Source organism: Trichomonas vaginalis, chromosome VI (assembly GCF_026262505.1).
Source record: "Trichomonas vaginalis G3 chromosome VI, whole genome shotgun sequence".
NCBI classification, from domain to species: Eukaryota; Parabasalia; order Trichomonadida; family Trichomonadidae; genus Trichomonas; species Trichomonas vaginalis.
The window spans coordinates 17,200,458-17,225,604 of record NC_067208.1 but is presented as its reverse complement, the minus strand read 5'-3'; the positions used below and the strand labels follow the sequence as shown (position 1 = coordinate 17,225,604).

The window sequence follows — 25,147 nt, the reverse complement described above, 5'->3', positions numbered from 1 at the left end:
CCAAAACAACAACCAACAGTTCAAAATCCAGCACAACAACAACCACAACCAGCACAACAACCAACAGTTCAAAACCCTGCACAACAACCAACAGTTCAAAACACTGCACCACAACCAACAGTTCAAAACACTGCACCACAACAACCACAAACAGAGCAAGGACATAAAAGAAGTAGAGAACAAGGAAACCAAGAATTCTTAAAAATGCTTAAGGAAGACTATGGTTACCCAGATACTCTTGACTTTAGTGACAGATATAAAGAAGCTATTAGAAAGTTCAAGGAAGGAAATACTGACCCGAACCTATTTAGCTTTATGGTTCAGCACCAAATGGGATATAATTTCAAACCTGGAAAATACAAGCTCGCTAAGGGATATGATTTAATAGCATATCATCCAAATGACATGACTGAATTTACTCCGAGATATTTGGTGTCAGAGCTAAATGATAATTCAACTCTCTTCATGAAACGCGTAAAAAATAGAGACGGAACGAAAGAAGAAAGGTTTATGAGTCCGGATGACTTAGATAGGGAACTTTTTAAAAACGGTCTCGGAATATATGAAATGCCAGCAGATGAGGTACAAGAAACTCCACAGGAAGAAGTTCAGATAGAACCAGACATGGAAGAAATAGTTCAGCAACAACAGCTAGAAGAGCCTGAAGGAAACGAACAAGTCCCTCCTTTGGAAACTACAGAAATAAATGACGCAAGACTGAAACATTGGGTAAAAGCTTTCCCATTCACAAAAGATATTGTTGGTAACATGGAAAGAAAACCAGAATGGCTACAAAAACATATATTTGGAAACGAGCTTATTCCATATGGACAAGCTCTGTTTGAAGAGCTTGAACCGGAAACTCAGGAAAGAGTCATGCAAACAATACGCGAAGACTCAAATACAAACTATGACAAAATCTTTCTAGGATATAGGTTACCTGAGATGGGCGACCAGAGCCCAAAGGCAAAAGGACATGGGAAATTTACAACATACTAGGTGAACATGAGGCAAAGATGCAACAACTTGAAGCAGAGGGCAAGTTACCAAAAGCGACACCAAAGAAGAAGAGTAGAACAAAGTGAAAATAGTGAAGAAGTAACTTCATCTAGTGAAAGTAGTGGCAATGAAGGAAAAAGAAGAGTTAAAAACTCAGTCAGGAAGAAAGTAAAGCTTGGTCCGAAACAATTATGACAAATAAATCCAACTATTCTATATTTTTACCCATATGAAATGTACGCCGCTCAGAATATAACGCCAACAGTTTTGGATGCCATGAACGGAAATGTTTCCGAATGGTATAACGAATGCGACAATGCCATTAGAAGGTCAGAAATAGTTCCTGGAACTTACGAATATACAACTGCTGTTTCTTATGGAAACGTAGGTGAGTTTGGAGAAGGTTCTTCAACAACAGTAGATATTGCTTGCGACAGGTTTCATATTATTTCTATTGACAACTCATTCTTATACGTGGAACAAGACATTGAAAAAAACCTTCTGCCAAGTTGTCTGACAAGAAAGGTTGCAATGGAATTTTCTATGTCGGATACCAATATGCTCCAGAAGTTTTCATGGGATATAAGATATATTCTAACTCTGACTTAGTTCAAACAGTAACATGGGCAAACTATGAATGGTTCGCTTTGAGAAACTCAGTACAACCACAAGCTAGAGAACAAACAGACCAGTATGCAAATATTGAGAAAATAAGAAGACTTGACCCTAACGTTCCAGGAGTTTATGTTAACCTTTCTGGTTCAGATGGAACTGCTGCCACTAAAGTAAAACTGAAACTTAGAGTTCCTTTGTCATCTTTCCTCATCTTCAGGTTTTTAGATACTTGCCAAACTGGGCAGGAAAATTTCTATCGAACTTACTCCAAGCAAAAATAACTTAGTCATTGCACCAACACAAGACCCATTCAGCATTACTGTAGCTGGAACTGGTGGAGCCAAGTTCTGTGACTTTTGCAAAGACAAAGTTGACTTAGACTTTGGTTTCTCAAACTTCAACAATGAAGTAAACTATTATTTCAATGCTGCTGGAACTGCTTGGGACCCAGTTAAGTTCACATGCGAAAAATTTGAATGCAAGAGAATAGAAAGCAGACTTGCAGTCTATATGTTGGACCCAGATATTTCAAATGCTTTAGCTGCCAAATATATTGCAGTTCCACTTATGTTCCCTATACACCAAATATCTGTCAAAGACTTTGCAGGTGAAGTTGGAAACCAAAGTGCTGACCCAGGTGCAAGAACAGATATTGCTTTAACAACTGCAATGAAACATGCAGATACTATGTTTGTACTGTTCAGACGAACTATAAATGACTATTCTTGTTTCTACAACCCCGGTATTAAATATCATATAAACATAGATGGCAAATATTATCCAAGAGAAGAATATTCTACAGTTGAGGATATGAGGTCATACAACTTGACATTAGATGCTATGAACTTTAACAACAACTTCACAACAACCATTAACCCTGAAATGCAAAGTTCTATTATGCCATATGTGAAAGTATGGACTCATACAGGAGGTCAAAAAACTCAATATACAAATGGAGACCGTTCAAACTTTTGGCTTGGCATTCCATTTGCTGACTCAGAAGACTTTATGGGTGGTATTTCAACTGTTGGTACTGTACAAATACAATATACTGGTGACAGAGACGGTCCAGATGAATTGAAAGCAAAGAAGTTTACAAAACCAATAGCACTTTTCACGGAAGATGCTCTTTTGAAGATTCGTTCGATGAAACCTGCTGGGGCTCCTCAGATTGGCATAACGACAGCTTCCATCGAGCAGATTTTGGCAGCAGGTCAGTAAGTTGTTCTTGAACTGACTTCTCTCCGTCAAATATTGACAGTACGCCAGTTTTGACATAATATTGTATTATAAACTTACCTTTAGAAATATCTGTAAGTTTTGTTGTTATATTTTTGTCAACGTCAAGAACTTTCACCATTTCAGTTATACCAACTTTCTTTGCTTTATGGAAATATTTTGGTTCAGCAAATATTGCTATTCTATAACATTTACCATTGTTTGTATAAAGAACTATTCTGTCAATGTATTTGTATTGTTTGTGTGTGTAAACTTTGTTCTGCTTCAATTCGAAGAGATACTCGAATACGTCCATCTTTTTATTCTAAGTAAAATGTCATTTCCGAAAAATAGAAGCATAAGTGTTTCAAAAGGTTTAATGGCGGTGGCAGATGTGAAGTTAAATTCACCAACTCAAACAAACAGTCAAAGTGTTATTGTCAATGTCAAAGACAGAGATGTTGAAGTGGGGAAACCATACGAAGACAAAGATGGTATAACAATTGTTCCTGTAAAAGAACAACCAACATATCCTGAAGTTAGCAGAGACTTAAGTTCTGTTGCAGATATTCGAAACGACTACCAACAACTTAAAGACAAAACTTCAAACTCAGGAGAAGATTTGTCAAGCTTTAGGTATAATGTTAAACTTGGTCGAACACAACCCTGTAAAAGTGAACTCATATGTCATTGCACCTCATGAAGTTTTGAAAGAACTATTGAAACTTTTGACAGAGGCAGACGATATAAACATCAAAGAAATAGAACCCGACATTAGTTGCTGTGGTGTTTCATATAATGTCATTGACAAGATATACGTTATGAAAGGAGGTGAAACGTTGAACTTAAAGTATAGTTTCCCAGACGTCATAAAAATATTTGACGACCACAACATTTCATTAAAAATTTATTTGCTAAGTAAAAATGTCAAAACTTCTTGAAAGATGTTTGAAGAAAAATAATATAGACTTTATTTCATGTAAAGGACTTTACACACTTTTGAACGATATGAAAGACCCTGTTTTGTTTGTTCGTGTAGACAAAGGAAAGTTCTATGTCTTTACAAAATATTTGAACTTCTTAGACAGAGAACTTCAAAGAAACGCCATGTGAAAGTTTAGATGAAGTTCTTCTCCACTTTCAGAAAAACTTTTAAATATATATAAATGGCAGAAGATATAATGGTTTATACTATTACGACTAAAAACCCTGAGTCATATAATTCTATAACAACAAACTTACAAAGTCCTCAAGGACGATATTGTAAACTAACCTTAAACACAATGACGACTAAAGCCTGTTTTGCTCTTTTGACACCAGAAGACTTTATTGTTGTGAATGGTAAAAAATACTCCTTTGAAGATACTTACTCAGATATACACCAACAGGTTTTGTTGACTTATTTAATACTTTAAGTACGGGTGTAACATGTGCTGCAACTAGAGCAGGTTTCATTATGTTTGGATGTCCGACTGAGTTTACTATAAACGATATGAGCTATAATACAAAACTTATTTCTGGTTTTTACTACCAACAGTTTCCTATAACAGGAAAAGGTGTCATACAAGGAATGTCTATTCCATTGACATTAAGCACACCAATCTTATATATTGTTTCAAACTTAGGTTCAAAGTGTTATTCGAATGTCGACAGAAACTATTATGACCAAAAGATACTTATGCGTATAAACAATACTTTCTCTGCTGGTTTGCCTATTGTTCATTCGAATGCAGAATTTTCAACCTTAGTGAACTCAAACACTTTGGCAAGTATAACGTTGACATTAGTTGACGCAAACTTTGTTCCTGTAAAACTTTTATGTCCTATGTATTTGTCAATGACGGCAGAAAGTTTCGAATTGGAAGATGCAACTGGTGAAAGTATTGTATTACAAGAACAACTTCAACAACAAATAGCTCAAGAACAACAAATGCAACAAATGGAACAAATGCAACAACAAAGTCAAGAATAAAAAAAATATTTTTTTATTTTTATAAAAATGTACAGAATAGATGTTTCAGATTTTTATGACTTCCAAGCATTCAGAAATATGTGTCCATTTCGAGACTATAACAAAGCAGTCGAGAATTTGAAACGTTTAGTCATTTATGTCGACTCTGCCCCAGAATGTTATGTCATGAAAGAATGGGATGTTGTCTTTAACAAACCAAGAGCAACAATAGTGTCTGAACAAGAATGTAGACAGAAACTTAAGAAAATAAAAGTTGTACAAGTTGGCATGAAGATGTTAGATGCTTGGGATATCTTATTGTCAAAGTTAGAAGATTTTTCAGTTCGAGGTATAAAGTTCTATACACCTTCTCCAAACTTCTATTCTATCTTCACTGGATATAAATACGAACAAGTAGAATGGAAAGAAAATATTATAGAAGCTTGGTTAGACCATGTCAAAGAAATTATATGCAATGGAAACGAAAGAGTCTATGAGTATATCTTATGTTGGTTTGCAAACATCTTACAACATCCAAGTGCTAAAAATGAAACTGCTCTCATTATAATTGGAAAACAAGGAACTGGTAAGAATACTTTCTTTACAGATATCTTGTGCAAACTGTTAGAAGGTTATTCGAATCCGAATATGACAAACTTAGAAAACATCTGCGGTAAATTTAACTCTTCTATTGAGAATATGAAACTTATAGTTTGCAATGAACTTCAAAGTATAGATACAACAAAAGTTTTGAACTCAGATGCTTTGAAGAGTCTTATAACAGACAAAGTTGGAGTTGTTGAAAGAAAGTATAAAGACCAAAGAGTTTGTGAAAATGTTGCAAACTTCATTATGGTTTCAAACAATGCTGTTCCGATGAAGTTAGAAAGTTCTGACAGAAGATATGTAGTTGTCAGAACGTCAGATTCTCATATGCAAGATACAGAATATTTTGACGACTTAGCAGAAACTTTGACATCTGACTTTTACAACCACTTGTTCTCATATTTCATGACATTAGATATTTCTAAGTTCATCCAAGACAAATTCCACATACCGAAGAGAGACAAACATTGTTAGAAGCAAACAAGAGTGTATATGAACTTTCATAGATGAAACTGACTTTGAGTGTTTAGATGAAAGGTCATTGTACGATTCGTATAAACAATATTTCAAGGAATATGGTTATATGACAGATTCTAAACGAACATTCTTGGCAAATGTCAAAAGTCTTTTAGACGTACAGAATGGTGTATATACAAAGAAAAATTTTTCTGAGTAAATTTTAAAAAAAATATTTTTTTATCCGATAGAAAAGATGACAAAATTCATCTCAGTAAACAAGTACATGTCAGGACTTAAAGAAGAACTAGACCCATTCACATATTTGAATGTTTACTTCTACCATTTTGAAAAGTTTCATTCAGCAAAGTTTGGAACATCGAACCAGTTAAGTTTGCTATTGTGACTAAAAATGGTGCGAAATTTGAAGACTTAGAGATAGAAGGTTTGTTAGCAGTCAAAGAAAGTTTTGACAAGGTTTTCAAACCTTAAGAAGGCAAAGCATACAAACTTGTTATACCTTATGAACCAAAGAAAAGCAGACGACTATGAATATTATGAGTCTAAGATAGTTGAAGTTCAAGGTAAATTGGGTAAAAAGATTTAGAGTCTAAGCCAGTGTTTGCTCCTAAAGAGGAAGAGAACATTGACATTGACCCAGAAATGTTCTAAAAATAAAATTTATTTTTTACATGTCAAATTTCTTTTTCTCTGGAACTGGTTCAGGTTCTTTCTTCTCTTCTTTTCTACTTTCTTTTCTTTCTTTTCTTTCTTCTTCTTTTCTGGTGGAGTTATGTCAAATTTCTCCGAACCATATTTATGTAAAAGTTCTTTGTCCTTTAATAGCTCATCTATTCTGTTTTCTATTTCATCTTCAAGAACAGCGCATGTGTCTTCTTTGCATTCTAAGAACTTTTGTTGGACTTCATCTTTCCAATCGGTGTCATCTCTGTCAACAAGTCTGTCATTGACAAATTTTAAGACTGCTCTGCTTAATGTTTTATGGTTCTTGTCATATTCCCAGAAACAGAACTTTAGAACAAATTCACCTTTCTTGTTTACACTATGTAAGATTTTATGGTCGACAGATGTTTTTGCTGTCGAAAAGTTTGTCTCGAATATAGATAGCGAAATCGCTAGACATTTTCTAAAAGATAAAATTTTAATTTTCTAAAAATATGTTAGAAAAAAAGTTTGCTGACATTGACAAGAAATTTGAGAATGTTTTAAACAAGAACAAGAGGAAGTTAGAAAATGCTCAGATAAAAACCTATACATGACAAGTTCTTATTTGCTCAGAATGGTATAACAGGTCTAATTGCACCACCTGGGTCGGGTAAGACTTTCACTTATCTTAAAATGGCTGCACACAACAAGAACTAGATGAGAGAAACCCATTCTATGAGTTGTTGTTATTTGTAGTACTTCTGGTCAATTTGACCAAACCGTCAATTCGTTCAAAGATATTATAAAGAAGTCTAAGTTAGTATGTATAAAGGATACTGAGTTGTTAGATTGGATAAAGAAGTACCAAAGAAGAGTTTTGAAGTACAATGCTATAAATGAGTATATAAATTCTAAGTTTAAAGACCCAAATGAGGAAATGCAGAGAAATTAGAGAAGAAACACTTCAGAAACAAACAGAAAGAGATAGAATACATTTCGAAGAAATTGCAATCTTACGATTGGAAGACATACCCTCATAGATGTCTTCTTATCTTAGATGATTTCGCCTCTCATCCTTTGTTAAAGAACAGAGAACAAGATATGTGTCGAATTCTTAAGAAGCTCAGACACTTTAACATCTCAGTTGTCATTTGTGTACAGACAGCAAAGAGTTTAAGTAAGGATGTTAAAAGAATACTTACTGACATTATACTTTTCCCCGGATTGTCCGAAGACGATTTCATGGAACTTATGAAAGAGTCCATGGCAGGTAAGTTTGACAGATATGAACTATGGGAGAAGTACAAAGTCATACAAGACCCTCATACTTCTTTCAGAATTCATATCTACGCAAACAAAGTTCAAATTGTAAAAAGTCAAGCTTGAAAAATGTAAGTGTTTAGTCTTAGTAAGTCTGTTGTGGTGCTGGGGCTGTCGGTTCTTCTGGTTTGGGAAGGCATTCAGGAAGAGAAACGTCAGTCATCCGTTTGTGTCCTGTCGGAAGGAAAAACTTTTCCTGTTGGAAGGAAAAACTTTTCCTGTTGGAAGGAAAAACTTTTTCTGAAGTTCGACCAAAAAGTTCTCAATTTTCGAAAATTTGAATGGTTTACGGACGGACAACTGGAAGCGTTCTTCCTGTCGTCGGGAAAAATTTTTTCTGTCGGAAGGAAAAACTTTTTCTGTCGGAAGGAAAAACTTTTTCTGTCGGAAGGAAGGACTCGGAATGCCAGAAGGATTTGACAAGGCAATTTACCTTATAGAGCTACTTGAGCCATCTGAAGTCAAGCTTGAAAAATAAATGGTTCATCTACTCTACTTGTTTGAAGTTGTCAAAATACTCTGTTATTTTTTCCTTTAACAATGGCAAATCTTCTTTGAAGGTAAGTATTGTACAACCTTTAATATCATAGTGTGTTTGAGGTAAAGTATCTTGAACTATTTGTTTCACATCTTCATTTGGGGTCATTGAAATCGGTAAGTTTTCGCGATAGAACCAATTTCTGTCAGATTTGTAAATCTTAGCAAGGTCGTAAAAGCTTTTGTTGTTTCTTCTGACTAAATGCAACATAACCATATCTTTATCTTCTTCATTTTCCATCTCTTCAGTATAAATCATATACTTATAGTTCTTTTCCTTTCCTTTTGGTACCGAACGTGGTATTCTTTTCTGAATGCTTTTGTCTTTTGCTTCAAGCTTGTTCTCTAGCTCTTCACGTTCTTGTCTATGAATTTCATCTAACATCATGAAAATATAACAAGCGTAACGAGGTGAAGCCCACATTGCAACAGCATTTACAAGAAGTCTATGTACATACCAGCCTCTCAAACCAGGAGCCAAATTTTTACGATTTTCGTACGGAATCTCGACCCGCAGTTTTCCTCGGGTCGCAAACATATGAGGAAATTCTTCTAAAAGTTCTTTTGTCTGTTGGTTTTCAAACCAATGATGTGCTTGCTTTGTAGAACGAAGAGCATTCAAAATACTTTGCATTTGGTACATATCGTCTTTGACTGAACGAATGAGACGTAACTGTTTGTTATACTGTATGTACTCATATTCTTCATTTATGGCTTCATGAACGATAGCAGTTGTTGTGTTCTCTAATGTTGACATATCTGTCTTTACATACAAAATAAAAAAATATTTTATAAAAAATTAGCGTTATTTTTTCTATCTTAAGGAAATTCACTGTTTTCATGAGTTTTATGCAAGACCGAAAAAAGTCGGTCTAGAGAAATTTCACTGTTTTCATAGAGTTTTGGCGACTACGTTTTCTTACGTACTCGCTGTTCTTCATGATTTTCATACGGAATCTCTTCTCTCGGTTCTCCGAGGGTAGCAAGCATATGCCATTTTACTCAGATTTTTGGTCATTTTTCAGCAAAAATATATTTTAGGGTAGAAGGTTAGATCTAACACGTTTTCTACCCTCGTGAATTTTCATGATTTCTTCGTAAATGTTTTGTCAAACATGAACGTATATGTTTTGTCAAACATGAACGTATATGTTTTGTCAAGACTTCTTCGTAAATGTTTTGTCAAACATGAACGTACATGTTTTGTCAAAACTTCTTCGTAAATGTTTTGTCATGACTTCTTCGTACATGCTTTGTCAAGACTTCTTCATCGTAATGAGCGTAAATGTTTTGTCAAGACTTCTTCATCGTAATGAGCGTAAGATATGAAGAGGTGCGATCTCACCTGTTTTTTCACCTGTTTTCTCACATGGTCTAAAACATACAAAACTCATGAAATTTGTGCTGAATTCAGCAAAAATAATGTTTAGGGTAGAAGGTTAGATCTAACCTCCTTTCTAACCTGTTTTTTTCACAAGCGTTTTACATGGTAAGCGTTATTTTTTGACGAAGTGAACATTGACACTTCGTCAAAAAAATCCCTGAAATCATATCTTACATACAAAATAAAAAAATAAAATGACACTTTTTCATTAGATAACTGTTATTTTTTGACGAAGTGAACATTGACACTTCGTCAAAAAAATCCCTGAAATCATATCTTACATACAAAATAAAAAAATAAAATGACACTTTTTCATTAGATAACTGTTATTTTTTGACGAAGTGAACATTGACACTTCGTCAAAAAAATCCCTGAAATCATATCTTACATACAAAATAAAAAAATAAAATGACACTTTTTCATTAGATAACTGTTATTTTTTGACGAAGTGAACATTGACACTTCGTCAAAAAAATCCCTGAAATCATATCTTACATACAAATAAAAAATAAAACTAACTTTATTTTCTGACTTTCACAAAAGACCAAAAATAAACGCTTGTGAGAAAACAGGTGAAAAAACAGGTGAGATCGCACCACTTCACCTAAACATTATTTTTGCTGAATTCAGCACAAATATAATTTAGGGTAGAAGGTTAGATCTAACCTCTTTTCTACCCCAGTTATTTCACAACCGTTTTACATGGTAAGCGTTATTTTTTGACGAAGTGAACATTGACACTTCGTCAAAAAAATCCCTGAAATCATATCTTACATACAAAATAAAAAAATAAAATGACACTTTTTCATTAGATAACTGTTATTTTTTGACGAAGTGAACATTGACACTTCGTCAAAAAAATCCCTGAAATCATATCTTACATACAAAATAAAAAAATATTTTATAAAAAATTAGCGTTATTTTCTGACTTTCACAAAAGACCAAAAATAAACGCTTTACATGTATTTTTCAGCAACTTCGTCAAATAATTTTATAGCTTTATCTATCTCATCTACTTCAAACGTTTCTTTACCTTTTATGGGAGCACCATACATTTTCTCAAACTTTTCAAGTAGTTCTGTTTCTGCAGCTCTCATATCGTTAACGAACACAACTTTGACTATATTGACTGTACTGTCATATCTTTGAGTTATATTATATGTTCTTCCTATCTTATATCTCTTTGTATTGAAGTCCTTCGGTTTCTGAACGATGTAAAGTAAGCCTTCACTGCAACGTTCCGTATCGAATGAACCATATGTTATGAAGTTATATCCAACAACTGGGTCTAACCATAACAAAACTATTGGTATAAGACTTTTGTCTATAAGATATGCTGCAGTTCCATAGAATCTTACCGATATCATAAGCTCAGGATTTCTTGTCAAAATTTTCTGAGTAGAAGCATTTCTAACCCAGTCGTGTGTTTTCTTTTCAGATGGAGATATAATGTCTGACAAAGAATATTTGTTGTATTTCTTTGAGTATCTTACGTTTAAATCACCTATTCTAACCACTTTGGTGTCATTGTCTATCTTTCTAACTGTTTCAAACTCAATGTTTGTCATTTCTGTTCTTACATACAAAATAAAAAAAATATTTTACAAAAAACTAACTTTATTTTTTCTATCTTGTATAAAAGATATGATTTCAGGGATTTTTTTTACGAAGTGCAAAAGTTCTCTTCGTAAAAAAATAACAGTTATATAATGAAATTTGGTCATTTTTTCACGATTTTCATGAGTTTTAGGCGACCAGGTTTTTTTCCCTACTCGCAATTTTTTACGATTTTCGTACGGAATCTCTACCCGCGGTTTTCCTCGGGTAGCAAACATATGAGGAAATTCATGAAATTTGGTCATTTTTTCACGATTTTCATGAGTTTTATGCTAGACCGAAAAAAGTCGGTCTAGAGAAATTTCACTCAAAAGTTCTTGTGTGCTTTGGTTTTTGAACCAATGTCTGTATGTTTGGTTTCTGAACGATGTAAAGTAAGCCTTCACTGCAACTGCATTTACTAATAGTCTATGTACATACCAACCTCTTAAATTTATTGGCAATTTTTTACGATTTTCGTACGGAATCTCTACCCTCGGTTTTCCTCGGGTAGCAAACATATGAGGAAATTCATGAAATTTGGTCATTTTTTTCAGCAAAAATAATGTTTATGTTAGCATGTTAGATCTAACCTCTTTTCTAACATGGTCTAAAACACACAAAACTCATGAAATTTCATACGGAATTCAGCAAAAATAAAGTTTAGGTGAAGTGGTGCGATCTCACCTCTTTTTTCACCTGTTTTCTCACAAGCGTTTTACATGAATTGTACGATGTATATTTGAAATCCTAAACAGTTTTGTAGCCTCTATTTCTTCTTTTAGTACATCGAATGTTTTAACAATGCCGAAAGTTTCTTTATACTTCTTCTTGACGTCAGATAGAAGGAAATCTTCTGCTGTTGGATAGTTTTTGTTCAGAAATGTCAACATGTCCATTTTATCTTCTGCTGGTTTCTCTGCTTCTTTCTTTAAGTCTGCATAGTCGTTTCTCATACGTTCTATCTCTTTGACGGAGTAGTTATATCTCCTCATTGCTGCTTTACATTTAGAACATTGCGGGTTCATTTTTGCGTTATATTCTGAAACCTTACCTGCTAAAACAACTAAAGCGTCAATTGCTCTCTTCATCTCAAAAGCTGCTGGTTTTATCTGTTTGTTCCATACCTTACCTCTTCTATCTTTATCTCTTATCTGCCATACACATTCAGCAACTAACGAAACAAAGTTGTCGTAGGTCTTAAATTCTTCAGATTTATATATGTCAGAGATGTTCTTATATACCATGTCGCAATCTTTGTCCATAACTTTATGGTTGCAATGAAATCCTAGAAACTCATAGTTTACCTTTCGTATGAACTTCTTTATTTCTACTGAGTCAGTTGCTTTGACTTCAATTTCATCGAATTCAGGAATGGTTAGTTTTTGTTGCTGAATTTCAGGCAATTTGGGTAAATGGTCGATGAGGTCCTGCATTTCATAAAGATATTCTTCATTTTCTTCATCTTTCGCACTACAGTCTAAATTACTTGTTAAAAGTTCTTGCTTTATCTTCTGGATTTTTGTTTCGAAAGTATATGAAGAAGGAATGAAGCTTTTCATCTCTACTAACATTGACGTAGGATTCATGACTAACGAGTTAGGTGCTGTTGTTGTTTGAACTGTTGTTGTGCCGATTGTTGACATTTTTATTTTTTTATACAAAATAAAAAAAATAAAAAAAATAAAACTAACTTTATTTTTTATTTCGGGAAAATTCATGAAAATTCAAGAGGTGAAAAAACAGGTGAAAAAAGAGGTGAGATCGCACCACTTCACCTAAACTTTATTTTTGGGTCCTTTACGCTCATTACGATGAAGAAGTCATGACAAAACATTTACGAAGAAGTCATGACAAAACATTTACGAAGAAGTTTTGACAAAACATTTACGATGAAATCATGACAAAACATTTACGTTCATGTTTGACAAAACATTTACGAAGAAGTCATGACACTTTTTCATTAGATAACTGTTATTTTTTGACGAAGTGAACATTGACACTTCGTCAAAAAAATCCCTGAAATCATATCTTACATACAAAATAAAAAAATAAAATGACACTTTTTCATTAGATAACTGTTATTTTTTGACGAAGTGAACATTGACACTTCGTCAAAAAAATCCCTGAAATCATGTCTTTACATACAAAAAAATGAAAAATAAAACTAACTTTATTTTTTATTTCGGGAAAATTCATGAAAATTCATGACAAATTCAAGAGGTTAGATCTAACATTCTAACATAAACTTTATTTTTGCTGAATTCAGCAACAAAATGAACGAGGTCAGGATGTATGCAAATACCTTTGAATTCATTCATAACACCCTTTGTAAGCTCATAAAATGCTTGTTTTGAGGTCGAGCCACTTTTGGCTCCACCGTATTCTTTCAACCAAAACTCAAGAATTTCCCGCATGAATTTTGTATAAAAACCAACCGTCTGTATTCCGACGGTTGCTATATTCTTCACAAAACATTTACGCTCATTACGATGAAGAAGTCATGACAAAACATTTACGAAGAAGTCATGACAAAACATTTACGAAGAAGTCATGACAAAACATTTACGAAGAAGTCATGACAAAACATTCATGAAAATTCATGAAAATTCAAGAGGGTAGAAAAGAGGTTAGATCTAACCTTCTACCCTAAACTTTATTTTTTGGTCCGGGAACAACTTTCTCTCAATTGGAGCTGTAGCATACTCTTTGCGTAAGCGGTTCAGACCTTCCTCGAACTCTTGGGCTCTCTTCGATTGGGATTGGAATTGTGGGGCAGGGTTTTGCATAAACATCCAAGGGTTGGGGAAGTAAGGCATAGGCTGAGGAGGGTAGTTCGGGAAGCCTTGTGGTGGGTAGTAACCTTGAGGTGGAAATTGGTAGTAAATCGGAGGTACTTGCTGGAACTGAGGTGCAGGGGCTGGTGCTTTAGGTTCCTCTGGTTTGGGAATGGACTGGGTTGGTGGTACGTCGGACATTGTCTTGAAACAGTACAAATATTGTTCTGAAGCAGTGCAAGTCTTGTTCTGAAAAAGTACAAGTATTGTTCTGAAGCAGTGCAAGTATTGTTCTGAAAAAGTACAAGTATTGTTCTGAAGCAGTACAAGTATTGTTCTGAAAAAGTACAAGTATTGTTCTGAAAAAGTACAAGTATTGTTCTGAAACAGAAAATTTTTCTCACAAATTGAGAGCTTTTACGGGAAATTTGTTCTGAAAAAGTACAAGTATTGTTCTGAAAAAGTACAAGTATTGTTCTGAAGCAGTGCAAGTCTTGTTCTGAAAAAGTACAAGTATTGTTCTGAAGCAGTGCAAGTATTGTTCTGAAAAAGTACAAGTATTGTTCTGAAGCAGTGCAATGGACAACATCGAGCCATTAGATGAGGCAGTTTACCTAATTTAAATTAACGAGCTTGTTAAGCAGTACTTGCGCAAGGTCATGAAGCCCAAGGTCAAGTTCACCACTATTTCTGGAAGGGCTGCCTTGACTCTCGAGATTTCGACTGGAATTCCAATTCAAATACCAGACGGGACAGCCTACGATGGCATAAAGCAAGCAAAGAAAGAAGCTCTTCTCAAGTTCTTTGCCAAGCGTCCTTGGATACTACTTCCAAACAGAGAGAGTCCAATTCCACGAATTATACAAATTCTCAGAGCACTGTTCCACTTCTCAGGACAACCGTTCTTCATAACCTCAGAAGGCGACATCCAACCAGTTCAGTAAACCTTAACGTTTAACTGCACTTTTTTATGTTTTTTGTGAAAGTGTCAAAAATAAATTGTTTTCATGAGTTTTCTACGATGTTAGAAAACGTGTTATTTTCTAATATCTTCACATTCAATACTTTTTCAGCACTTTTCCGTAGTTATATATGAAAGACAATTCGAGATAAAAGTCATAGTACAATGGAATAATATGTTGCACACCATTTGTTGTGAACCAAACTTGAAAGTCAGAGAAACTGTTACTAGGTGGTTCGTAGAATTTAGAAGCAAAGTCATAAAAGTCCTTACCAATACATAGAAAACTATTGTTGCTTGAACTGAAACTTGCATGACACATAACATTTTGAGGGTCAAACACGTTTCTATAAACTGTCAAATCTGCTGGTGGAAGTATAAATTTAAATGGACCATCTGGTGGTAATGGTTCGTTCTGGTTTAGTAACCGAAGAAATTGTGCCCAAGAACGTTTGTCTACTTTCCAATATAAAAACTCTGTATCTCTTGGAGGGTTAATTTCAATCTTTTGAAATGAAACGGTGGAGTTCATCTTGTCATATTCTAGTTTCAGATAGTATGTTCCATTTAGTAAAGAGTCGTATTTTTCTTGAAATTCCCAATAATATTTGTTCATTTGAGTTTGAAAGTCATTTAGAGTTTTCTCAAGACTTTCGTCTGAACGAACTGTAAAGATTCTCATTTCGTCAAATTTGTCTATTAGACCATCAGAACCTTTATACTGCCCATGAAAATATACTGCGAACATAAATGCGTTAGTTCTATTTGAAAACAAAACTCTTCTAAATCCTATTGCCTTTGCATCTGAAGGACTTTGAAGCCAACGAATTGGATAGTCAAACCTGTATGTTCGGGATGAAATTTCTTCATCTGAAATAGTCCTACCAGCATTTGTAAAGATATAGTCTAACGGTTTTGTATCTACTACTTTTGTTCTTTGTTTTTCAACCTGAAGCATTTAATATATGTAAAAATATATTGTTTTAAAATGGTATGCCATTTCATATTTCTCATCTAACAAACAAGTTTCCCAACGGTCTTCTCCAACAAACTCAGCGTACATTTCAAATAAAATAAAAAAATGTCACTTTTTTAAAAATAAATTTTTACTTCATGCAATGTTCACTAACATCGAAAGGCATGTCCATAAGACGTTCTTCTTCTAACCTCTCTAGTCTGTTTGGATAATTTGCACGTGCTGTTTCCAAATCCATTTCGTAGCGAAGACCAACAATTTGTCATAGACTTTTATGGGTCTTCCCTTCCTATATTTAAACTTCTTCGAAACTCTCCAACCATATCTTTGCAACTCTGCTTTTATTCTAGCAGATTTTCTATCCATTCTATATGGGGCATTTTTATAAAAATAAAAAATATTTTTTTCTTTACTTTACATAACCGCCTGCTGCCATAAGTCTTTGACGCCAACCCATACCAGCTAATGAAGGTTGACTTGGTTTAGTTTCCAAACTAAACTTTGGTTTTGGTTTATCTTCAGTTTTGGTTTTTCTTCTTCTATCGGTTTTTCGTCACTTTTCGGTTCCTCTGACTTTACCTCACCTGCAGGAACAGTTGTGTTGTCAACATCTTCATAAATATCATATGCCATTTGTTTTTGTTTCCTTTCAACTTTTTGTGTTTGTTGTAAAGTTTAGAATATTTCGACTCTAAGTCAATGAGATGTTCTATAATGAACTGTTGGTCAGTGAAGTAAACTTTTCCATCTGTTGTCTCGAAAGCTCCTTCAGACTTCAATATTTTATTTGTGAGAGTCTGTTTCTTTTTTGAGATACTAGCCGTTCCATTTTTATGAAAAGTGACTTTATAGTTAGGGTTTGTATTTCCAGACCTGGCACTTTCTATTATTGAATTTTTCTCTTCATCTGTAAGTTCTTTGACAGGTTTTGACAATGGTTCTGAACTTTTTGTTTGTGGTGTCAAATCTACCGTTTCAACTTCTTCGGTCATTTCATCTCAGTAAAAAAATTTAGTTTGGTTTGTTTTCAACTGGTTGTTGTTGTTTTTTAAGTCGGTCTAAAACTTCCTGAGGTATAGGAAGAACTTGACAAACACGTTGTGTAACTGCTGGAAGCCGACAAATCCATCTTGAACCCATTTGTCTCAATGCTGTATTGTTCATTTCATCTCAGTAAAAAACTTTACATTCCCCACGTTTGAGGCGGTTGAGGTTGGTTATTGTTTACCCATTGTTGTGCATGGTTATATCCTCTGTTAAAGAATCTTTCACCTTGGTCCATATAGTGTCCTGCTTGGTTATAGTAGTCATTTGCTTTGTTATAATAGTTTCCTGCTTGTCTTCCTACATTGTCCATCCATCCTTGAACTTTTCCTCTTTTTCAGGATTTGGAATAAGATTTGTTGCATCTCGTGCTACATCCCAACCTTTCTGTACAGTTTGTATAATAGGTTGTGCTTTCTCTTTAAGTATACCTAATGTACTCAAAATCTTCCTTCCAACTCCAAATACACCTCTGGCTATTGTTCCCACTGCGGGCAAAAATCTGGATGCAACTCCTGCTAATGCGCCAAATAAACCCATTTCTTATAGGATAAAAAATGACGAATCCAAACAAGGACCCCTATGTTTCTTAAAGCGACAAAGAAAGCACTCATGGTAAAAATCTTTAGTTCAACACCAAATGCTTGGTTTATGGATATCTTGGAAAACATTCCGAGAGTTAGAACAGATGGACCACCATACTGGCTAATATTTGTTGGTCAAAACACAAGATACTGTGAAGCCATACCATTATGGTCCAAAAATATTTTAGATGTGAAAAACTGCTTTGACAATATTCGTTGACAAATACCATCCAACAAAACTGACATCTGACTGTGAAAGTTCTTTCAAATCAGATGATGTAAAAAACTATCTGCGTTCAAAAAATGTAAACCAATATTTCATTGTCGACCAAAACCATTCTGCTCTTGTGTCATTGACGGTTGTATAAAAATGTTAAGAGACTTAAACCAACCACAAGGTGGTGAAGCAAATGAAATGTCATATGACGACAAATATAGACACTTCTCCATGGCAAAGATGAGACAAGTTTTAAATATTTACAATAGCCGTAAACAAAAAAGGTTTGGGAAACCACTCCCCGAAGAAATGAAAAACAACCCTGACTTAGAGAAAGACTATATATTTAATAATTTAGTCAAAAGAGACAAACAAGAAAGAATGCCGGGCTTCAAACTTAAGAAAGTGACAAAGTAAAAATAGAAATACCTAAACACCGACCCATATATGAAAATACTATTGACTATGACAACAATGGGAACCCGACAGTACTCACATTCGTGTTCGTAAAAATAGAAGAAAGTATACAAGAGAATATTATGAAGTTTTAGGCAACATGGCAAAATGTACAGACTGCAAGCAGAAGATAAAACGACTATTGTCAGACCTCGTTTCAAAACTTGTCAAAGTTCAAGGTGGTATACTTTCAAAGACAGTTCCTAACAAATATAAGACAACTCCTGACGAATATGCTAAAGAAGTTGAAAATGACGACTAAGCATTTCTATACCATGCGTAAACTGTCATGTAAGGTGGCATGTAGTCTTTACTTTGTCCCGTTGTTTGCGTATATCCTGAAACGCGATGTGTATGGTTTCCTCCTCCTCAGTTACTCCAGTAACAATCTATAGCAAACTTAACGTTGTCTTTAACATCATATCCTTTACCTTTTGTCATTGCTGACCAATCCCAATATCTATGCTTATGCCAACCTGCTTGAGATGTACTTAAATCTATGTAGTGACTATGTGCAGGTAAATTTTCACCTGAAATCGTTTTACTTCCACCTGTTTCCTTTGAAGAGTTTGCACAATACAAAAACCTGTCGACTATTTGAGTCCAAGTTCCAAAACCCAGAACTGTTTCTGGTCTGGTAGAGTTCATTGACGTATAAATAGAGCCTATAGGATATAATGTTTGAAGCATTTCAGTCTTTAATGTTTGAAGCTCTGTTTTGTCTGCTTTCTTATCTAACATTGCGGGTAGTTCATATGCTTCAAAGTTTCTGGCATGACTTTCAATGTTCCTGCAACTCTTATCTAAATTGTTAAGAGTATCTTTTACGCTTGTACTCGGATTCTCTAAAGGTGCACTTGAACCAAGGTCAAAGTTCATATTATGTCGTCTGCTCTAACAGTTGTAAAACTTGTATGTGTATGAGTCTTATCTGCTTCTTTCTCTAACTCATCGTTAACATAAGTTTTATCTGCTTTAAGGTCTAAACATCCTGAAACCCATCCTGTATCGGCTTTAGTTTTTAAAATCTTTGATGTCCGTTCATGGTACCAGTCAACCCTTTCTATAATTTCTTTATCTTTTTCATCCACATATTCCTTATCCGCCTTCTTCACTAACACACTAGCCATAAGTCCCTTATCTACCTTATTTTCAAGGCTAACGTTTAAGTCTGTTATTTCAGATATAGAATGTATATGAGTCTTTTTAGAATATTCGTTTTCAGCTCTTGTCACTTCACTTGACATTTTATTGTCAACATATGTTTTGTCTGCTAGTTCAGGATGAGTATGTTCTTTTGTTGCATAAGCATTGTTAGCTCTTTCTTCTTCTTTTGCTATTGCATCGTCTACATATTCTTTGTCAGCTTTGTTGTCAACATCTGCTTTCAAAAGAAGTTCATTTATAGGTTTCTCGTTTAAAGTTCCTTTTGTTGGATTTATACAGACAGTATGGTTCTTATTGTCTTGAAACAGAAACTCATCTGTCATTGGGTTTAATGTCAATTTTAAGTTTCCTTCTTTCAATGACTCAGATATCTTAGAGTAGTTTGAAAAGTTTGTTGTGTTCTTATTTAGAGCTTGCATAATGAGTTGTCGGTGTGTTGTATTTCTCTCATGGAAGCAATATCTTTCGACATTTTTATTCTAGATAAAATATGCTTCCAATAGAAAAAGAAAATTCAAGAGTTGCTACAACTAAACCATTAGATGAACTTTTTACTAATGTCGGTCAAAAGTTTGAGACAGAGACTGTAAAGCAGGGCTATCGTTTTGACTACCCATTAAGATGGTTAAGAGACCCATCCGTCACAAAAGCTATTGGCTTTCGTAGAATGAAGTTCATTTCAGAAGCCATACATGGTTTCCCATTTACGGTCGGTTTTGAAGTTCGATACTATAACAAAGAAAAACGTATGTATGAGAAATTTGAACAGGGAAAACTTTTACAAGTTATTGCTTGTAAACTTAGAAACAACTCTTCAAGCTTTTCAAGAAAAAATAAACGATATCTATATCGAATATGCAACCAGTATAACATTGACGAGGGAGAGTACCATCTCGATATTATTTATGACAGGAAAAATGCAACTGTTAAAATCAATAAAATAGAAGACCTTGGAGAAAACGTTTTATATTTCTACAAAATATAACAACTTGGCATGGTATAGATTTATGAGGATGTTAAATCAGCCTGCAGCATATCCAGTACACCCAGACTTTTATGAAGTCGAAAACCCTAATGGAACATATGAAAATGTTTTCGACCAAGATGCTATTATTGTTCATGCTTCATTTTCTGGCGCCCAAAACTCTTTCTTATGCTTGGCAAATGACTTTTACGAAAAACCTACAAAGTTATACGAACCACCAAGTGGAAGTATTTCAGACTTTCAAGTATGGTTTACTACAGATGGAAGAAAAAGAATAATTCCATTATACCATGCGTTTTACTTAGAACTTAGTTTCATATACAACTACTATCGAACGGTAAAAATATAATTTTTTAATACGGTTGAGGTGTTGGATTTGGTTGCCAACTAGACTGTGGTGCAGGTTCAGGCTGTTGTATAACAGGAGCTTGTTCTTCTGGTTCAGGGTCTTTAGGTATAATACCAACGAACTGACCTACTCTTTTACCAATATTTTTGACTCCGTTCCAAATTCCTCTTCCTACGGTTTTTATTCCATTCCATATACCTCTTCCAACTCTTCTGAAGAAGTTTCCAATACTACTGAAGAAACCCATTTTACTATATGTAAAAATCTAATGTCCGCCTAGTCTTTTGCGTTTCCTGTTGAGTTCCATAGCATTCTTTAACTGGAGCTCATACATTCTGTTTCTCCTCTGGTAAAACATATTCTGGGTCAACTCCTGTGTTCGCGTCATCTGCATAAAGTTGTTTATATCCCACTTCAGGGTTTGTATAAAACTCTTTCCATCTCATATTTGCATACCATGGTGGCAAACCTAACGCAGCGTCATTTGACATGGCAGTTTGCATTGTACATCTGTTGGCACTTGACCATAGTTTGCCATTGCAGTTTGTATTCTAACTTCATTTGGAATATTCTCTGGGTTTGGTTATCCAGGTTGCTGTGCATTCGCTAATTTCTGTGCGTCCATTTAATATTAGATAAAAATATCTCTTACGAGTACATATACTGAACATTTGCAGGCATTGGTTCATCTTTCATATTCTCTGTACTTTTCTGCACGTCAAAGAAATAAATGACACAATGGAAAAAACCTAAAACAAGTAGTCCTATTTCAAACCACATTTACTTACTAATAAAATTTCTTGTTATGACACTTTCTCCGGTTTATAGGACCTCTCTCATATTCTATCTTGTCATATCTAAACTCATAGTCATGTATGTCCTCTAACCATCTCATAACGGTTTCCAAACCACTTTTATCGGATGTAAAGTAAAAGCATAGATGGTTATGTAAAACGTCTAAAGTTTCTAAGAGTCTCTCAAAGTCCAGTCTACTTGGTATTGAAAATCCATGTGTTAAGAACGGCGGGTCCACTATAAAGAAAAATTTTCCTTGTCTTTATATTTTTCATACAACTCTGTCCAATGACATCTCACAAACTCTATACCCTCAATATATTTTTCTATGTCCTCTTTGAAAACATTTGTATAGTTAAGATATAAAAACTTTTGACATAAGTGTTTCAATGTCATGAACTCTTATAGAACCACTATATAATAGTCTAGCAGATATACTATCCCAGTCTATATATTCTGCTTTTTTCAAAACCTCTCTCACAATATTTTTCTTATCTAATGGTATACGTTCCATCTTACCTATAGGTATCTTTTCTTTTAACTCTTTCAATATATTGTTTTGTGTCTGGTAATCATGTTTGAGACGGTCCATATAGTTGTCGAAGTCATTGCATATAATCTTTGAGTCTGGAAATATTGTATGACATAAATGGGATATATAGAAACTTCCACCGAACAAATCTACAAATGTTAGACCATTCGGTAGTTTCTTAAGTTCTCTCAATATAATATCTTTACATTTACTCTTATTTCCAAAGAACGGTAACGGAGGTTTTGTAAAATTCATTTATATATAATAATAAAAATGTTTTTTCCTGAAAAGTGACAGAAAAGTAACAAAACATGAAAACATATATAATTTGTGAAAAGCGACACATTATATAATGTTTTCGACCCAGAAGAAGGCTTCTTCCCAGAAGCAATGGAGGAAGAAGAAGAGTCCTCCGAATTCACACCAGAAGACTAACAATTTTCCGAATAAAAACTTCATTTATACTAAACATCTTCGGGGCTAGAGGGCACGAAGTGCCTGGAAGCCCCACTACCTTTTTTTTTTTTTTGATAATAATAATCCATATCATCACCCGTTATATTTTCATCATATTTTTGGAGATATGCTTTTAATTCATAATAAGTAAGAAAATTTTGATTAAATACTAAATCATCAATTAAAATTTTTAAATCTACATTGCCCATTTATATAAAAATAAAATAAATGTTTTAAGGGCGCCCACCTCTTTGATCAAGAATTAAAACCATTATTAACGGTTCCTTTTGTCTCTTCTGTGGCATTTCATTAAAAATAAAAAATAAATTATTAAATAAATGGCATACAACATCCATTTTCACAACATACAGCCTTAGTGTGTGCTCCCGTTAATGCAGTCTTACCGATTGTTAAGCGAGTCATCGTCCTGTTTTTAAGTTGTAAATTAATATTCTGACCATCAAATATCACTTTATCATTTATTATATCCAAATAATTTTTAGGTGTTAATTGTTTATTTTGTCGTAAACTAACACCTTTCATTTTTTGTGCAATCTTTTTAAAATCACTTCCATCAATTGAACCGTTGAATGATGTATAACACTTGGGGCATAAAGCAACCATGTTATCACCTTGTTTCTCAATTGCTAAACCCAATAACTTCTTCTCATGTGCTTTTTCTTCAGCTTTATTCTTTAATTTAGGTTTAAATTTCTCATCAAAACAGAAGAAATCAAATGGTGCAAATTTGAAAATGTTTTTATCATAAAATTGTTTATCGGTTACAATCGCCTGAAATGCTTGAGTGTTAGGAAGATTTGGATCGCCAGCGATTGCCCAATAAGATGAATCAGTATCACCTTCAATGAAATGAAAACGATTAACATTCATGCATTTATACATAAAATCATAAATGAAAACCAAATACCAGTATTTAGCATTATCTAAAGTGAAGAATGCCTCTTGTAAACATGAATCACATCTATAAAATCTATCTTTAAGCATCACTTGATATGTATCCTCTCCTATTTCTCTTATGTTTTTAAACTTATTTGGCATACATGCAACGCGTGCCTTCTGTGCATTCATTATTTTAGTCTTTGTGTAATTTTGTGTATTCATTGCATCGTAACCATATGATCCATTAAGCGAAATCTTGCAAAATAAACTTTTCCCTTTATTTCCTCCTAATTCAGCCCTTTGTCTTTCGTTCATAAATTCGTTCGCAAATTCATTAAAACAAGTGTTTTTAGTAAATGTCTTACAATTTGAACATTTTTTAAATCTTGATTTATTCAAAAACGTAAGAATAAAAACCGTAAGAATCATACATTTTTTACTTCATATGTTAAAAAAAATGATACAAAATCGTTCAATATCGTATGAATTCTTACGTTTACAAAAAAAAGTCACACAACCCTTCCATATATACTACTACTTGATCAATACCAAATGATTTTTTAACTAGTAAATAAAGTATTTTCTTTACACACACATTGTATATCATAGTTTTTTTTTGGTTTCGCAAAACATCCAAAAACAAATATGCTATAAAAGTGACAATTTTAGCAAAACGAAACCCTTACTTATCTATCATAAAACCATATGAAATATCAATTTTTGCTTTACGCCTAATTTTTGACGACAATTAGCAAAAAATGTTAAATGTTAACACTCAGTCCATTTGAATATGAAAAATAAAATTGACTTTGATTAAATGTTTTTATTTATCGTGCAATTCTTCTTGCGACCAAAGATTTGAATAAAATTTCAAAAAATAAGATAGCTTAAAAAATAATATACGGTAGTGTTTACTAATAGATGAATAGTATATAAATTCTATTAAAATGGATTTGATCCAAAAAAATATAAAACCAAAAATAATTGTTATAATTTAAATGAAGAAGTAATTTAAAACGATTTTATTTATGATCAAATTTTATATATTTTTTTGGATCAAATCCATTTTAATAGAATTTATATACTATTCATCTATTAGTAAACACTACCGTATATTATTTTTTAAGCTATCTTATTTTTTTGAAATTTTATTCAAATCTTTGGTCGCAAGAAGAATTGCATGATAAATAAAAACATTTAATCAAAGTCAATTTTATTTTTCATATTCAAATGGACTGAGTGTTAACATTTAACATTTTTTGCTAATTGTCGTCAAAAATTAGGCGTAAAGCAAAAATTGATATTTCATATGGTTTTATGATAGATAAGCATTATATTCCCACTCATTATATTCGTAAATTTTGAGGTTTATCCTTCGCTTTTAAGATCATTGAATTTGATTTTTATATAAAATAGTTATATATTAGAAAATAATATGAGTTTATGTGATATTATTTTTCAGAAGATTTCATTCTATATGCCTATGAAAAGTACTCTCAAAACTAACTTTTCCCTAATTATAATTAAATCTAGAATATTGTATTATGCTTAGTATTATTTCATTTTTCTCATTCAATTTAGAATTTACAAATGTCAAAAG

General features: G+C 33.5%; 10 protein-coding genes and 6 pseudogenes across 16 annotated transcripts, besides 1 other annotated feature; 6 read left to right on the top strand and 10 right to left on the bottom strand.

Annotated features, from left to right (window-relative positions):
- Positions 1–22,720: part of a mobile genetic element that runs on past the window's edge.
- TVAGG3_0881470 lies at positions 316–1,085 on the top strand (annotated as a pseudogene). The gene has a single exon. A coding segment is annotated over exon 1 (770 nt).
- Positions 1,276–2,115, top strand: TVAGG3_0881460 (annotated as a pseudogene). The gene has a single exon. A coding segment is annotated over exon 1 (840 nt).
- On the top strand, positions 2,125–2,835 carry TVAGG3_0881450 (protein of unknown function, DUF4106 family; the record flags this gene model as incomplete). The annotated part of the gene is made up of 1 exon (XM_051250459.1): positions 2,125–2,835. One exon carries the CDS (start codon positions 2,125–2,127, stop codon positions 2,833–2,835), a length of 711 nt encoding a protein of 236 aa, XP_051085934.1.
- TVAGG3_0881440 (uncharacterized protein) lies at positions 4,403–4,804 on the top strand (the record flags this gene model as incomplete). The annotated part of the gene is made up of 1 exon (XM_051250458.1): positions 4,403–4,804. The coding sequence occupies one exon, from the start codon at positions 4,403–4,405 to the stop codon at positions 4,802–4,804; it is 402 nt and encodes a 133-aa protein (XP_051085933.1).
- TVAGG3_0881430 (uncharacterized protein) lies at positions 4,832–5,321 on the top strand (the record flags this gene model as incomplete). The annotated part of the gene is made up of 1 exon (XM_051250457.1): positions 4,832–5,321. A coding segment is annotated over one exon (490 nt), but the record flags the coding sequence as incomplete, so codon positions are not given.
- On the bottom strand, positions 6,534–6,989 carry TVAGG3_0881420 (annotated as a pseudogene). The gene has a single exon. A coding segment is annotated over exon 1 (456 nt).
- Positions 7,024–7,897, top strand: TVAGG3_0881410 (annotated as a pseudogene). Its single transcript has one exon. A coding segment is annotated over exon 1 (874 nt).
- On the bottom strand, positions 8,319–8,753 carry TVAGG3_0881400 (uncharacterized protein; the record flags this gene model as incomplete). The annotated part of the gene is made up of 1 exon (XM_051250456.1): positions 8,319–8,753. The coding sequence occupies one exon, from the start codon at positions 8,751–8,753 to the stop codon at positions 8,319–8,321; it is 435 nt and encodes a 144-aa protein (XP_051085931.1).
- TVAGG3_0881390 (organellar and viral DNA polymerase type B) lies at positions 10,709–11,320 on the bottom strand (the record flags this gene model as incomplete). The annotated part of the gene is made up of 1 exon (XM_051250455.1): positions 10,709–11,320. One exon carries the CDS (start codon positions 11,318–11,320, stop codon positions 10,709–10,711), a length of 612 nt encoding a protein of 203 aa, XP_051085930.1.
- TVAGG3_0881380 lies at positions 12,056–12,473 on the bottom strand (annotated as a pseudogene). The gene has a single exon. A coding segment is annotated over exon 1 (418 nt).
- TVAGG3_0881370 (organellar and viral DNA polymerase type B) lies at positions 12,569–12,994 on the bottom strand (the record flags this gene model as incomplete). Its single annotated transcript, XM_001297967.2, has 1 exon — positions 12,569–12,994. A coding segment is annotated over one exon (426 nt), but the record flags the coding sequence as incomplete, so codon positions are not given.
- TVAGG3_0881360 (uncharacterized protein) lies at positions 13,985–14,326 on the bottom strand (the record flags this gene model as incomplete). The annotated part of the gene is made up of 1 exon (XM_051250454.1): positions 13,985–14,326. The coding sequence occupies one exon, from the start codon at positions 14,324–14,326 to the stop codon at positions 13,985–13,987; it is 342 nt and encodes a 113-aa protein (XP_051085929.1).
- On the bottom strand, positions 15,184–15,834 carry TVAGG3_0881350 (uncharacterized protein; the record flags this gene model as incomplete). The annotated part of the gene is made up of 1 exon (XM_051250453.1): positions 15,184–15,834. The coding sequence occupies one exon, from the start codon at positions 15,832–15,834 to the stop codon at positions 15,184–15,186; it is 651 nt and encodes a 216-aa protein (XP_051085928.1).
- TVAGG3_0881340 lies at positions 18,622–19,853 on the bottom strand (annotated as a pseudogene). The gene has a single exon. A coding segment is annotated over exon 1 (1,232 nt).
- TVAGG3_0881330 (serine threonine-protein phosphatase family) lies at positions 20,869–21,111 on the bottom strand (the record flags this gene model as incomplete). Its single annotated transcript, XM_051250452.1, has 1 exon — positions 20,869–21,111. One exon carries the CDS (start codon positions 21,109–21,111, stop codon positions 20,869–20,871), a length of 243 nt encoding a protein of 80 aa, XP_051085927.1.
- Positions 22,721–22,977: 257 nt separating the features above from the next.
- On the bottom strand, positions 22,978–23,862 carry TVAGG3_0881310 (DNA/RNA polymerases family; the record flags this gene model as incomplete). Its single annotated transcript, XM_051250451.1, has 1 exon — positions 22,978–23,862. One exon carries the CDS (start codon positions 23,860–23,862, stop codon positions 22,978–22,980), a length of 885 nt encoding a protein of 294 aa, XP_051085926.1.
- Positions 23,863–25,147: the final 1,285 nt, after the last annotated feature.